The 14,886-nt window shown below is 56.8% G+C and overlaps 1 protein-coding gene across 1 annotated transcript; it reads right to left on the bottom strand.

Moving 5' to 3' along the window:
- Positions 1 to 242: 242 nt before the first annotated feature.
- MONBRDRAFT_12266 (uncharacterized protein) lies at positions 243 to 14,719 on the bottom strand (the record flags this gene model as incomplete). Its single annotated transcript, XM_001750093.1, has 9 exons — positions 243 to 1,365; positions 1,516 to 1,656; positions 1,852 to 11,876; positions 12,003 to 12,380; positions 12,591 to 13,426; positions 13,546 to 13,672; positions 13,766 to 13,811; positions 13,970 to 13,971; positions 14,126 to 14,719. 9 exons carry the CDS (start codon positions 14,717 to 14,719, stop codon positions 243 to 245), a joined length of 13,272 nt encoding a protein of 4,423 aa, XP_001750145.1.
- Between the last annotated feature and the right edge of the window lie 167 nt (positions 14,720 to 14,886).

The following is a 14,886-nucleotide window of genomic DNA, read 5'->3' as shown; positions in this document are numbered from 1 at the left end:
ATGACTGATTACTGAGCTCAACTCACACAAAAGTGGCAAGCCACGGTGCAACACCAAAAAATCTGCACCCGCCCGCGCGGAACAGGGACAACTTGCAAGAGAGCGCAAGGGGATCAAAGATGCATACAAAAAGGATCGGTAAAAACACAAAAGGCAGCGAAGAACAGGCTCGTCAGACCAAAGACCAAGCCTGGCTTGGCAACACACAAGAAAAGACAGACAAAACCCATTCACACTCTCGCCTATGCAATCACACCACTGAGAGAGGAGCAAGCCATGGCCACCCCACGCTGATAAAAGACGGTGGGCGCTACATCTGCCGGCGGCAAAAAGGGTACCACTGCAATGAGGTTGGCCCGGGTCGTGTTGAGATAAAGAGGTACATTGACCGACTGCGTGGTGTCGGGCTCTGTCTCGTGCAACACCCAGCGCAGTACTGTCAGCGGATGCATGGTAAAAGCCACGTCCACCAGAGCAAAGGTGCGTCCCTTGCTGGTGGCACCCTCAATGCGCAGGTTGGTAATGAGGAAGCTATTAGTGAGCTCGCTTGGTGTATCTTGAGCGCCGCTGCGGACCTCCAGCTCCAGGGCCAGCTTTTCCAGGGGCCAGTTGTTGCGTTGGGCCACGGCCTGTCGAGTGGCCGTAATGTATGCCTCCGGCACAAACAGGCCCCCGAGCCACACGCGCAAATCCGGCAATGGATTGCCCGCCGTTACGTGGTGTTCGATGCTCTGCAACTGCAGTGTGCGCTGCGCAAAGTCAGCCACCCATTGTGCCACAGGCATGCCGTCGGGAATCTTGTACAGCTGCCATGACTTGGGTACGCTGCCTGCCACCAGTGCCGTGAAGAGTGATCGCATCTCGTTTGTTTGCTTCATCTCACCCTCGCACACTTTGATGACGTTGTCAAGGTCTCGGCGCACGCGCTGCAACAGCTGGACGCCAATGGTCGTCTCGCGCTCGAAAAAGCGGAAGAGCGGGTCCTTGATCGAATCCGCTGTACGCAAGAGTGAGTTCAGTACTGGCGGCAGCACACTTAGCCATTCTGCCGCATGGGATTTGAGGGTGCGCATCCAGGCGGGTGTGGCGGAGCTTGGGTGCTCGCTGTCCTCCGCACTGCCCAAGTCAAGACTGTCATCATCTGTCGTCTGCAGCATTTGGATGTTGATTGCAAGGACCTTGGCTCGGTTGCTCAACAACACGGCCTCAGCGTTGGCCGGTAGGCCAAGCCAGGTGGGCATCTGTGCATCAGGCAACGATGCCGCCCAGGCAATCAACTCCTGCTTGCCCTTGCCTTGCGGCGGTTTGATACTCGGCGTAGAACTGCTCTTGTCTGCCTGCACAAATTCAAACTTGGGCGAAAAACTAAAGAGCACAACAAGAAACGAAAAAAAAAAAAAAAAAAAAAAAAAAAAAAAAAAAAAAAAAAAAAGTGAGAGAAATGGCGAGAGAAATGGCAACGTCTAGTCGTGAGCGTTCAGCACCCTGGCCATCGTTGTAATCGCGTATTCGGACCTTTGTTCGGTAAACACAGAGGCAACAAAGGCTTCAAGAAGGCGCTGATCAATCTCGTTGTCGATGCGCCCGCCATAGACTGATTTGCTCAACAAAGTGCGAATGGCCTCCCAAGGAATTGCAGCTGGCTCGACGTTAGCCCTAAACAGCAGAGAGACGAGCACAAATTGAGCAAGTGATGAAGCGCCCCGAACCAACTGCTTTTGCAGGACCAGGCTCACAAAAAAAACCAAACCACAACAAACATTTCGACGCCATTCTCGAAAAACAAAGGCATCAAGGGAAAAGAAAAAAGAATTTAAAAAAAAATATGAAAAAAAAAAAAAAAAAACGTACTGGCCGTCAGCGGTTCGGTCGATCCAAGTGTGAATCGTGTCGGCAGCCGTGCGCAGATCTGGCTCGCCAAACTCGTACTTCTTACTCCATCCCAAGGGCGCGTAGCGCAAACGCTCTTGAATGACACCGTGCAGCCAGGCCAAGAGCAAATAAAGGTGCGCGCGCTGCGAGGGCGCGGCATCAATCTGATCTGAGAAGCTCTGTAGTGCACGCGTGACTGATGCCTTGACACCAGCTGGAGCCTCGTAGATAAACGTTCGTGCCGTGCGCACCAGAGTCACAGGCAGCTTGGGGCTGATTTCTGAAGTCAAGAAGAGGCGGAAGTTGGGGTTCGGGTTGGAGGTGCTCAGCAGCTTCTCCACCTTGACCAGCAAAGAAGGGGCCAGGTGTACGTTTTTCAGCACTACCCAGCGGCCGTTGGCAATGGCCCCACGCAACACGTCCAGGGCCTCACGAGCAGCTGATGCCGCTCCCACGGCCACGGCCGTCACCTGCTTCTCGGCTGCATTGGCAAAGTCATCAACCTTCACCGAGGTATCAAAGCCCTTGGCACCACACAGTAACACCGGGGTAGCCGCCGTGATCTGTGTTTTAAGGACACCGTTGGGGTCCTGGTCCATGCTAAGAGCGCCAAAGCTATCGCCGAGCACGAGGTGCACAAGCCGGTGTGCGTGCGTCAGCACACGGTCCGGTCGCGCGGCTTGCAGCAACAAGATTTCGCGGAACAGCTTACGCACGGCCGAGTCGGAACCCTCAATATGCAGGCCGCTCACGTAGGTCGGGAGCTCCAGTTCCGGGCGCGGCAGTTGCAGCCAATTGACAAAGGCGTCGCGATTGTCATGCACCTCCTGGGCCAAGGCTTGGAACGCAGTCAGTTTTTGCGATAGCGCGTGCATGGCCTGCGTCTGCTCAACGGTCATGCCATGGTCGAGTAGGCCATCAAAGGCAGTCTCGCCAGTCATGACCGCAGCTGCGCCCGTCAAAAAGTGGTTCATCTCCACCTCTGGAATTTCGTCGGCATCGCCCGCCACGCGGAAGCGCGCAAACGTGAGCGCCAGGGGTAGCCGATGCTCGTGCAGCATGCCGGGCGCCACGCGGTCATACACAAATTGGAAGATGCTGTCATTGATCACGCCAATGCGACGCTCAAAGTCGTCAGCCGCCACCTGTGCCAGGGCCGGGTTGGTGTCGTTGTTCAGGACCACCGTGAAAATGTCCAAGAAAAACTGCAGGCTGTACTGGTACAAAAAGTGGACCGCCGACATCTGCTGGAGCGTGAAAAAGATGGCCGAGCAGCGCTGCGCCAGCGGCATGTACTCCTTGCTCACGGCCTCGACGTTCTTCATGATAGAGTCCGTGTCCCGCACCTTGGCCTCAATCTCCATGGCGTTGGACTTGAGGGTCTCGAGCTGCGAGATAACGGCGTCGTTGTCCAAAATGCTGCCTTCAGCCTTGTTCAACGCGTCCAACAGCTGGTTCTCGAGCTGCAGCAGCTTCAGGCGGAACTCGCCCTGCATACGCAAGAGGTCACCACGCTGCTTGTCCACGTCGGGCCGCTCAGAACGCAGCGCCTGATTGATGCACTGCGTCTGCAGGGAACTGCGCGTCACGGTAAAGTTGACCAGCGTCACGCGGCTGCAAATGTCCACGGGAAACTCGGTTCCTGGGCTGCGCGTGATCAGAATCATGCTAAACTTGTGAGACAAGTCAATGTCCTTGCCCGCCACGTTGATAAAGACGCGCCCACCCTTGCGCTGCACCTCGTTGTTGAGCACCGGGTTGACGATCGGATCAAAAGACTCGGCGTCCAGGATAAGCAGTGTCGTGCCAAAGCGCAACGCACTCTCGAGGTCCTTCCGCAGCTGGTCGGTGTTCAAGAACGAAGTTGTCACGAGCTTGCCACCCTCGTTCTTTTCTTTCTGGATGTAAGCCAGCGCCTGGCCGGAGGGATCGATAATCAGCGGCGCACGGATCGAGCGTTTGATGGTGACCGCGTTTTGCAGACACAATTCGTCCTCTGGTAGGCTGTGGTTCTTCCAGCGTAAGCGGTCATCAGGACTGGAGAGGTACTCGGGCAGGCCCTCCTCGATGCCCGGCTTGTGTTGAATGCGCGCCTTGGTGAGATGCGCAGACCAGCGGAACAGAAGCATTTGGCGGTAGCTCTGATCAAAGTAGCCGCCGTATGCAACAAAGGCAGCCGCCAGAAGGCAGTCGCCCACAATTGTGATCATCTGTGCGTCAAAGTCTTTTGCGCTGTCGGACCAACGCTCGCGCTCGCTGGAGAGATCCCGGAGCAGCTTCTCCGACCGCTCAACCTTCTTCAACACCGTGGCCAGGCTGGCTTTGATGGCTTCTTGCTCGCTGATGAGCACAGCATAGTCGGCTTCCAGTTCCTGGATCTTGCTCTCCAATTCCTGGATCAGAACCTGCAGCTCGGCCTGCTGAACCTGCATATCCTCGGCCGCCCGCTCGAGATCCCGAAGCTCATTGGTAAGAGGCTCAATCTTGAGCAACTGTGTCGCGTACAGCACCGAGGCTCGAGCCCACTTCACCAGCGGACCCGCTGCCTTGGAAGCCTTGTTGGCTGCCTCAAACGTGAAGTCGGGGTCGTCCAGGTAGGGCTGAAGCTGCTTCATCACCTTGGGCGTGACGGACTCGGTGTCAAAGTTGCGGACATCTCGGGTAAAGTTGTCCTGCGCGATCAGACTGCGGATTTGCTTCCAGTCGGTCGTGTGCTTGCCCATCAGGGTCAGCGCGCCCTCGAGGGCAAGCTTGACCTTCTTGGGTGGGTTGATGAGCTTGCGCACTTCATCCAGATCCTTCTTGGAGATGCCGCTCACGGCCTGCTTGGCCTCCTCAACGGCGGGGGCCACAGCTGCCAGCTCCTCCTCCACCTGGGCCTTGCGTTCGTTGGCTTGTTGCTGCTTGACCTGCAACTCTTCGTCAATCTTAAGCGACTCGGTCTTCTTATCGTTGGCCGCCTGCTTTTGTTCAAGGATCACCTCCAGCTTCTGCTTGGCCAACTCGGACTTTTCCTTAAGCTGGGCCTCCTTCTCGGCCAGTGAGCCCTGCATCTCTTCGACGGTTTGCTTAGTTTCCGCAATCTTGATCACACCGGAGAGCAAGTGCTCCTTCTGTTCCTCCAATTCGCGGCGCTTCTCGGCCACAAAACGGGCAAACTGCTCCAAAAACTCCAGGTAGTGGCGCGGGGTAACGGAGACGATGCGGCCTTCGCGCTTGGCCAGCATGCGCACGGCTTGCTTGGCGCTCGTGTGCACATACACGGCCGCATTGTGGATGGCATCCTGATAGGTGGGCGCCTCGACAAAGTCGGCCAAAGCCGCAGGAAAGTCCATGGGTGCCTCGTAGGTGGCGAGCTCGAGGCCCATTGACACTGTCAGGTCGCGGGCAACGCGGAAGAGGGCGCGGTCGGACCAATCGCCGAACCAATCAAGAACGCAGCGATTGAAAAGAGCGGGCGAGGTTGAGGCGCGGTCCTGCATGCCAGCCTCAGATGGGCACATGGTGAATACAATGTGCAGGTTGTTCATGACATTGCGGCTGAACCACTTGTAGAGCTCGTCGTTGTCGTCCAGGTTGAGCTGCTGGCGGCGGGAGGCTTCCTTGCACTTGCTCATGAGAGCAGCGTAGTCCTCATCCTCAAAGAGGCCGGGCACCTCACCGTTGGCCAGGAGGGTGTTCATGCGCTCCAAAAAGGCCGTGTCCATGAGACTACCCTCATCCAGAATAAAGACAATCTTTTCGCCGTCCACACCCGAACGGCGCAGCACGTCACGAAGGTCGTTATCAAAGTCACTGGCCGTATAAGCGTTGTGGGCCTTGATCTGCACCACGCTCAAGTCGTTCATCCAGGCCACAAAGCGGGACAATGTGGTCCGGCCACATCCACTCGTGCCAATGAGCAGCATGTGCCCCTGGTTCTGCCGGAAGACGCGATCGATGCGCAGCACGTGGTCCAGCACCTCATCGAAGAGCACAAGCTCGACGTCCAGCTGTTCCTCCGTGAAGGTGTGCAATTTTTCACGCACAAACTCACGCAGCTCTTCCTGGTCCACGGGACCGTACTGGTTGGTCAACCAATCCGAGAAGAGGATGGGCCGCCCAATGGCCTCGCGCAGGTCGATGCCGCGGAAATGAGCCTTGGCAACCTCGTCGACTTTCTCGTCGGTCCACTGACGTTCCTCGTCGTAGACCAGGCGGTCTTGGAAGAGGCGCAGGGCCTCGTGCGCCCAAACACGCACCAGGCCTTCGAGCTTGAGCTCGACGCCACTCTTGGCCAGAGGGCCAATGGCCTCAGCCACGCCCTTCACCCAGCGTGTCATCTCGCGCGGCGAGTAGATGTAGTGAGGTTGCATGTCCGCCGTGAAACGCTGCTGTGACTGCATGTAAAAGTCGACCATGGCTTCGGTGAGCGTATCGCCGTAGGGCTCGAGATTCGGGTGCGGCCGGAGGACAGCCCGGTTGAATGTGCCGTAAATCTGCTTGAGGGATTCCGCGCCCGGGTAGTCGACGTAGACCACAGGGATGTGGCGCAGAAAACGGTGGGCGAGCGGCACACGACCGGGGTCCGTGGGTGGATTGCACGCTCCCACAAACTGAATGCGTTCAAGCTTGACCCAGGTGTGCTCGTCCGTGTTCCAAAAGCCGCCCTGCTCGACGAGCTGGCGGACAAATGTGATGACCTTCACCGTGTTGTACTTGTCAGCGGCAGGGAGATTGCACTCGTCCATAAAGACGATGAGCCACTTGTTCAGTTGTGTCGGCGCAAGCACGAGACCGTTGGCCGTGCGACGGTACTCGCAGTATTGATCAAAGGTCTTCATCAACAGCTCGGGCGTGGTGGTGCTGCTAAAGTTGAGCCCGGCCACGTCAAAGTGCGGAAGAGCTCGGAGCGCGCTGAACAGCGTCATGGTTTTGCCCGAGCCCGGAGGTCCGCACAACACGATGGGAAGATGTTCCGAAAGCCAAGTGTAGAGGAGGTCCTCGTGACGCACCGTGTCCAAAGTGGGCACGACCACGTCCGTGCCAGCGATCTGATCCGTCTCAATCTCCTTACGCGGTACCTGATCGGCCCAGGGCTGCCACGTGGCATCCGGAAGCGCCACCTTGTAGTCAATAATGTCACCATCTGGTGTGTCAATGGTCGTGGAGCTCTTGAGGAAAGTGCTCATTTCTGAGCGCACGGCGCCACGGGAATCACCCACCAAGCACCACATCAGGGAATAGAGGAATCGCTTTTGCGTGTAAGCCGCCACCTGGTCTTCGGTCAGAGGGAAGTCTGGGTGTGTCTGGTTGTACTCGCTGAGAACGTTGCAGATCTGATTCAGCATGCAGAAGAGCGCATTCAGACAGCGCGCCGGCGTGTAGTCCATGACGTGAAACAGATCTTGGCAGTAGCTGAGCGACTGAGAGACGAGGCCGTCGGGTTGGAAGAAAACAGCGAGCGTATCTGCCACGGTGCCCTGTAGGCGAAGTGCGGCTGCCTGGTCCGCTTCAGTGAGGGTGCTGTCCTCGCTCAGGACTTCATTGCGCATGACGGTGAGGAAGCGTGTGTAGTTCATGTCCAGCGTCAAGACCTCTTCGGAGAACCACACCATGCCACAGCGCGACACCGTGGCGAGGGTGGCGTTTTTGAGGTCTTGGACTTCGAAAATGATCCTAATGTTCTCCGGGAGGTTGAGGCGCTCACCGTTGGGCAAGGTCAGCAGCTTGTTGTCATCGAGGACCGAGTTGAGGTTTTCAACCCACTCGGGGTCGACATCGCCGTCAAAGATGATCCATTGACGCTTGTTCCGTTCGCCACGCACGTTGTCAATAATCTTTCGCACAATGTGTGTAAACAAGCCATCCGTCCATTCGCGGGTGGTCATGTCCAGGTAGCCGTACAGCTGCTCCTTGGAAATAGCCTTGGGGTCGATGACGTAAGATTCGGCCTCCTTCTTCTCCCAGCGGCGCAGAGCCTCGAGGAGAACGCTCCACGCCACCGATTTGCCGACGCCGGACGGCCCCACAAGCATGAGACCGTGGTTGAGGGTCGTCACCTGGTACAGCTGCAGCACCTTGGTGAGCCACATGTCACCAACCACATAATGGCGCTCCTGACAAATGTCGCGGATGTGCTGTTTGAGCTCGTCCAGCGGGATTTCTGGCGGCGTCACGCCGGGGAACACGTCGGCAAGCAGACTGTTGAGCAAGGGGATGTCCTGCGCAATCAACTTGGGGATCATGGTCTGTGTGATGGACTGAATCACCACCTCCGATTCGTCAATGCTTGCCGAGACGGCCTCCTCGTCAATGGTGCGCCCAGCCGCCGTGAGCGCCTGGCGCGCGGCAGCCAAGCGGTCGCGCTTGATGTTGCCAGCTGAAACAAGGACGGACTTGAGAGACCGCAGGCCAAAGTCGTAGTGGGACTGCGCGGAGAGCTGCTCGGCGCAGAGGATGAAAAGTGGAACGACCTTGCGAGAGAGCTCCTCTGCGGTACGGAAGCCCTGCGAATAGAGCATCACCTGAGCAATGAGTTGGCGGTCGGGCTTGGTCATGGCCAGGTTCCGGAAGAGCTTCTTCAGGTTGTCGGGAAGTGGGGAGCGACCTGCATAGCCTGGGTTCATTGTGATGAAAATCGCCATGTCTGGGTTCACCGGGATGGGATTGCCGCCCGAGAGGCGGACGGTCATGGCGCGCTTGGCCTCCTCGCCCGTTTTACCAGCTCCAGCCTTGAGGGCCAGCTGGATACTCTCAATTTGCTGCGAAACGGCAGAGAGCATGGACTCCTCCAGTCGGTTGAATTCGTCGAAACAACCCCAGGCCCCGACCTGACACAAGCCCACGAAGATACGGCTCATGGCATGGTTGTCAAAGGTCTCATCGCAGTTGAACACCAGCACGAAGCGGCCGAGCTGTGCGCCCAGGGCCTTGACCGACTCCGTCTTGCCCGTTCCAGCAGGACCAAAGGGACTACCACCTTGGCGCGCCGCCAAGGCCTGTGTCATGGTAAGGAAGCAGCGGTCCGTGAGAGGTGTCTGCACCAGCTTATCGACGAATCCCAGGTACTCAAAGCCATAGTAGCTGGTGGTATCAGCCATGCCGATGGAGAGCTGACGCAACACCTCGGTCTCGTTGGCATCAAAGTAAAAGCGCATGTTCTGCAGCCAGGCAAAATCCTCGCGGGAGGCGACGTTATCGCGGAGCAGGGAACGGGTGAGGTCACGCTTGTGAACAAGCTCTGTGATCATCTGCTCCAGTTTCTTCCGGCGGATCACGGGCTGATGCTGAAGCACCGTATCGGCCAGCCCGTTGAGGGTGGTCACCAGCGAATCAATGAGCGCGCTGAGCTCCTTGGCCGTATCAGCTGCGGCCAAGGCTGCCTCAGCACTGCGCGACCAGGACACTTGACCGCTGAGCAGGACGAGCTGGGCCTGGAACTCATCAAGCCATTGCAGGTAGGCGGCGAGATCAAAGCCTGTTCCGCGGAAGCGATCAACTCGCGCGGTCGACGTGGCCAAAAGTGAAGCCAGCGAAAGCTTCATGGCACGCTCAAAGGCTGTGAGCCAGGTATTGATTTTTTGGTCCTTGACCTGGACGGGATCGGCATAGGGCACAAGCTCGCCCTCCTTGCTTTCAATGCCCGCGCAAACAGCATTGTCGTTGCGAAGCACGATGCTGGTCACGCCCGCAAACATCTTCTTAAAGTGCTTCTGAATGCGGTCAACGTTCTTTCCGTTGCCAATAATGTCCAGAAGATCTTCATCGCCCACAAAGTAGAAGCGAGGGAAGGAGGCGCGCTCCTGCTCGAGATACTTGCTCAACGCCTTTTGGATATTTTCAAGCACGTCCTTGAGGTGGTCAAGCGTGCGGGGCAGATTCGGGATGTTCATCACCTCGACGACCAAGGGCTGCTTGGACACCTTGCGCATGAGGCCAACAAATTCGTTGCTGAGGCCTTGAAACTTGTTGGTTTCCACCGGCAGCAGAGCCTTGAGATCTGCACTGCCACTGAAAATGCCCTCGAGGTAGACCCATTTGCGCTGCACGTCAATCCAAACATCACAAAAGAGGGTGTAGATGGCGTTGAGCTTTTGTTCCCAGGCCACGGCTTCCTCCTCAAAGACCTTAAAGTACGCCGAGAGACGCATTTGAGCCAGATTGTTGAGGTGGTCCTTGGCCAGGGTGAAGAGGTCTTCCCAGCCCTTGATCAGCTTGGTCTTGTTGTGGTAGTTGACCAGCTCCAGCTCGTACGTCTGCCAGTCTTCCTTGATCTTCTTGAGGAACTCCTCAAGAGCCTTCTCACCCTGGGCCTGAAGAAGCACTTCCTGAAATTTGTGGGCATTGGCAAGGAGATCCACGGCCCAGACCTGACCGAGGGTGAGGGTTGCCATGTCCCAGTTGACCTGAAGGGCGCGAAGCAGCATTTTCCAGTGCCGAGCCTTGAGTGCATCACCGCGGAGGACGGCGACTGTCTCGTTCACCTTGAGGTGAGCGCGAGCCGCGTCCAGCAGCAGCTCATAGGCGGGATACGACTTGACGCGCGTGGGCATGGCTTTCATGTCGTCGATGAGGCCCTGCAGAGCTGCGCGAACCTTGGTCGGCACGACGGCACCCCATTCGGTGGAACGCAGCTCGTTCATCTTCTGCACAACCCGTGAGAGCTCGTTCCACGAGCCCTTGAGGTCACGCAGCTCCTCCAGTCGCGTCTCGAGGCGGTGATCGTCCTTTGTCTCAAGGTCAAGGGCCTGTTTGGCGTGCACAAGGCTCTCGTATTCGTCTTTGAGGCGTACAAAACGGCCCTCGAAGATTTGCAGGTGGTTGACGGCGTCGTCTGGACTGACGTCGCCGCCGGATGGTTTGTTGCGGTCCCAGTCAGTGACGAGCTCGGCAATCTGTGTTTCCAAGCTGCGCTCCTCGTCAACGATGCGCTTCTGCAGATTGACCATCTCGTCGCCGCAGGCATTCTCGCGGCGCTTCAAGATGGAAAGGAAGGCCTCCCACTCGCCGCTGAGCTGCTGGGCGCGGAGCCACTCGGCCGGGAGAGGGTAGCGTTGGCGCTCCAGCAGCGACTCGCTGTTGAGGCACTGGTCCACCAAATCCACATACTTGGCCACTTTCTTGCGGTTGCGCTGAATCAAGCTGATGTTTTGAATGCTGTCCTCGGTGTTGGTGGTCGACATGCTAATGGACTCGAGCTTCTCGCGCGAGGCGTGGATGTCACTGTAAAACGCTTGCATGGTCTCACCAACAAGGTGGGCAAAGTGGTTGATAAACTCGCGATGGATCGAGTCATACTTGAGCGCGATGCGTGACTGAACCTGGGCAAAGTCCACTTCGGCGCACCCAAAGCGACGAACGGTTTCAGAGGTGTCAAAGAGTTTGCGGGCCTTCTTGATGTCTGTCAGTAGCTCCTGCCAGCGCTCAAGGTCACCACCCAACTCTTGCACAATGACTTCCAGCTGCACATCCCAAAGGGTCTGATAGCCGAACCACTGTTGCACGTAGACATCAATAGTACGCGTGCGCTCCTGGATCATGGTAAACGCTTGAATGAGAGCGGCGCGTTCGCTGGGCAGCCGCACAAGAAGGTTGCCATAGCTGGCTTGGGTGCGCGTGGCCATGGGACCGGCGGACAGCTGTCCCGTGCTATCCACCACCACGCGGGGCAGAGAGGTAACGGCAGCCAGATAATCCTGCAGCTGGTGCATCAAGTCCATCTGGACACGCTCCATTGGAGGCTGCAGGGCGATGGTTTGGGCATGAAGCTGGAGCTCGTAGCGGTGGCTCTTGATGGATGGCAAGTCCTTGGTGCTGGCCTCGTCACTCTCACCCATGTCCCATTCAGTCTGAGGGCGAATGGCGGCCGTGAGCGCCCGGCACCATTGCTCGGTAGCCTTTTCCAGGCGGCCCACCAGGCGGGCCTCCAGACTGGCCTCTACCGCCTCAAACCAGTGCTGCATGTTGATGAAGCCGTCGGCCAGCATGGCTTGTACAGTGTTTTGCAAGCGATCACGCAACGCCTGGTCATTATTAGGCCACAACCCGGTGAAAAATACGTGAGGTCACAGTCGCTTTTTACAGGCACGTCATTCCATCCGATTGAGACAGGAATGGGACTGCCCCGAGCGGTCGCGAGGGGGGCTTACCGTCAGAGCTTGCGGGGTGAAGGGGCAGGTCTGCACTTCCTCAAGGACCTGTTGCACCTCGTTGTCACGGGCAAAAACCACCTCCGTCTTGTCCTCAAACTGGGTCACATCTGCCATCAGAACAAAGGCATACTGTTCCAAGTTACTAGACCAAGTGTAGTTGATGCCGGCAGCCAGATGCGACTGCACGTTGGCGTGCCACTGTGCAACAAGTTGATGCAAGTGGGGTCGCTCAGAGAGACGATCGAGGGTGGCGGTGTACGTCTTGACTGCGGCTTTGAGGCAGATGACAAAAGGGTATAGACCGTCCACCTTTTTGGCTTTGTGCGCTACGCCAAAGGGAATCTTATGATGCTTGAGGGCCTTGAGATTGCGTACCTACAGCAAGAAAGGCAGCAAGAGCCAGCGAGAGAAGGGGAGAGTTATGACATGGCGAGCTTTGGCTTAAAATACGCGGTTCCCACAAGAGGGTATCGTCAAGGGCAGCGATAGAGCGAAACAAGAAACCAATGGTGAAACAAACACTGGACCGGCAAGAAGGCAGGGGCGGAAGGAATGGTCATTTCAATGAAACGGAAGGCTTCATACCTCCTTTGCCATGGTGATGAGTCGATCGTGAAAGTTGACAAAGATTTCGAGACGAGTTTGCTCGCCGCGGAAGAGCTCAATGTCAAAGATGGGCTCTTCAAGAGCAGAATCACGGCTCTCGACATCAGCGAGCCATGCATCGTAAGGGTCGGAGCGATCAAGGCGACTCTTAAAGTAGTCTTGATCCTCTTTCAGCTCGCGGCCCTCGGCTTGTTTCTCCCAGTCGTCACCCAGCACGGATTTGACACGGTCCATGTACTGATCGAGCTGGCGCTTGATTTGCAAGGACCAGATGATCTGGCCTGACACGGGTGGGATGTCACGAACATGCGACATGTCCGAGTTGTTTGAGTTGTAGTAAGAAGCCTTGAACTTTTCGTGAAGATGCTTGATATCCTCTTTGACCTTTTTGATGAGCTCCTTTTGATAAGACCGAACGGCACCGCGGATGCGCTGGCGCACAAAGAGCGCATTGAATCGGTTGAAAATGCGAAACATTTCCGACGAACTCTTTGCTTTGCTTAGTTGATCGCTGAGGCGCTCGATGATGGTGGTTTCGACCTTGTCGATGCGGTCGCCGTACTTTTTCATGGCACGGTCCCAGGCCAGATCACCAGCCTCGGAGAGATCCATGACGTCGACCGTGCGCATTTCCTCATAGGCCAGTCGCACCTCCTCAATGGCATCGAGGTCACCCTCGGTCAAAAACGCTTCGTCTTCGTCGCCACTTTCGTGGTGGGCAAGCACTTTGCCGATGACAGAGGCAAGCTTGTGGTGTTCATTGCGAAAATCATACATCAACGTCATCTTGGCCAGAACGGGCTTGTGCTTGCCCTCTGATTTACGGACGTGATACTTGGTGGAGCGACCGCCTGCGCCGTAGCGCTTTTCTTCGGTCACCTTCTCGCGCAGCACGGTGCGCAAAGCGTCCGTCTACAAGGAGCACAGATGCAACGAGTGGTGAGGGCTGCCAGTGGTGTTAAAGCGGGAGGGGTTACTTTGTGGATGTGTAAAAAGTTGCGACCAACCTGCTCTTGCCAGGTCTTGTCAATATCCTTGAGCAAATCGTAGGTGCGCGCAAACTCGTTGATGCTGTGACGAATCGCGACGGGACCAAAGAAGGTAAGCGTGCCATCCAGCAAAACCCATCATGCCATGGAAAGAGATGCCAACACAATGGCATGGGCCAAAGTGAGTGGACCAAACAAAGCGCCATTCCAGCTTACTTGATGCCCCAAAGATTTTGCTGGCGAAGAATGAGGAGCAGGCGATCGGTAATCTCTTGGCCGATGAGGCTCTCCAGCGTGACGCAGCGCTCTACGGGGTATGAGACATGCTTCATCATCTTGATCATGTGCGTAAAAATGCTGATAATCGACTCCTGCAGAATGGCAAAAAGACAACCACAAAAGAGCCGCACAACATTGTCAAATAAGCTCCATGCCCACGCGACGTTGAGGCGAGATTGATCGTCAACCAGGACCCAGCGGTCCAGACGTGAAGCGGGGCTAGGATGTACGGTGCAAGCCACATACGCGAAGAGTGCTGAGTTCGGTAGCGGTGAGCATCTCGTTGATGGGAAAGTTGGACATCAGAGTCGCGTACTCCTTGACGGTGTCAGCGCGCGTCAGGTTGGTGTCAGAGGCGAAGCGCATGGGCAGAAGCTGGCGACCCGCATCCTTGAGCACATCAAGTGTCAGGGTAATGTCACGCCCATGAAGGCGTTCCTGAAGAGCCTCGAATCCGCTGGCCAGGCCTGGCCAGAAGCTAATCTCTTGACGGGCCGTACCAGAGGAGGGATCACGGTCAAGCATGGTGATTTTCTGAATGTCCGTGATCCACCGGGCCACAACACGTTCAAGGGATTTGAGAAAGTTGGGATCGGTGGCGCGCGGGCCGAGGTCGGCAACGGTTGCGGTACGACCCTGAGCCTGTGCGGCAGCCAAGGCCTTGGCAATGTCAGGATCGATGTGCGGCTCAAACTTGGGGATGTCTGTATCTTGTTGCAGGTGGGACAGATGGGTTTCGAGATCAACAACGGCCTTTTGAGCCTCCTTCACGCCATCTTTGGCACCCACATCCAGCGTCTTGACCACGGCGCTGAAGAAGGGGCTGATAAAGTTTTGCATCTGCACTTGCAGCGAACGAAAGGGGGACGCTGCAACGAATCGGTGTCAATGAGCACGAGTTGGGAGTAGGTGTGAGTGAGGCAGGGCCATCGTGACGCAGGCTGGCTCTCATCTCGATCGAGTCACACAAGGACAGAAAGCAGGAAGCAGGAAGCAGGGGAGTGTAC

This window comes from Monosiga brevicollis, genomic scaffold (assembly GCF_000002865.3).
Source record: "Monosiga brevicollis MX1 MONBRscaffold_37 genomic scaffold, whole genome shotgun sequence".
In the NCBI taxonomy this organism is placed as follows: domain Eukaryota; class Choanoflagellata; order Craspedida; family Salpingoecidae; genus Monosiga; species Monosiga brevicollis.
Note: the sequence above shows the minus strand (reverse complement) of the source record. Positions and strands in the feature narration are given on the sequence as shown.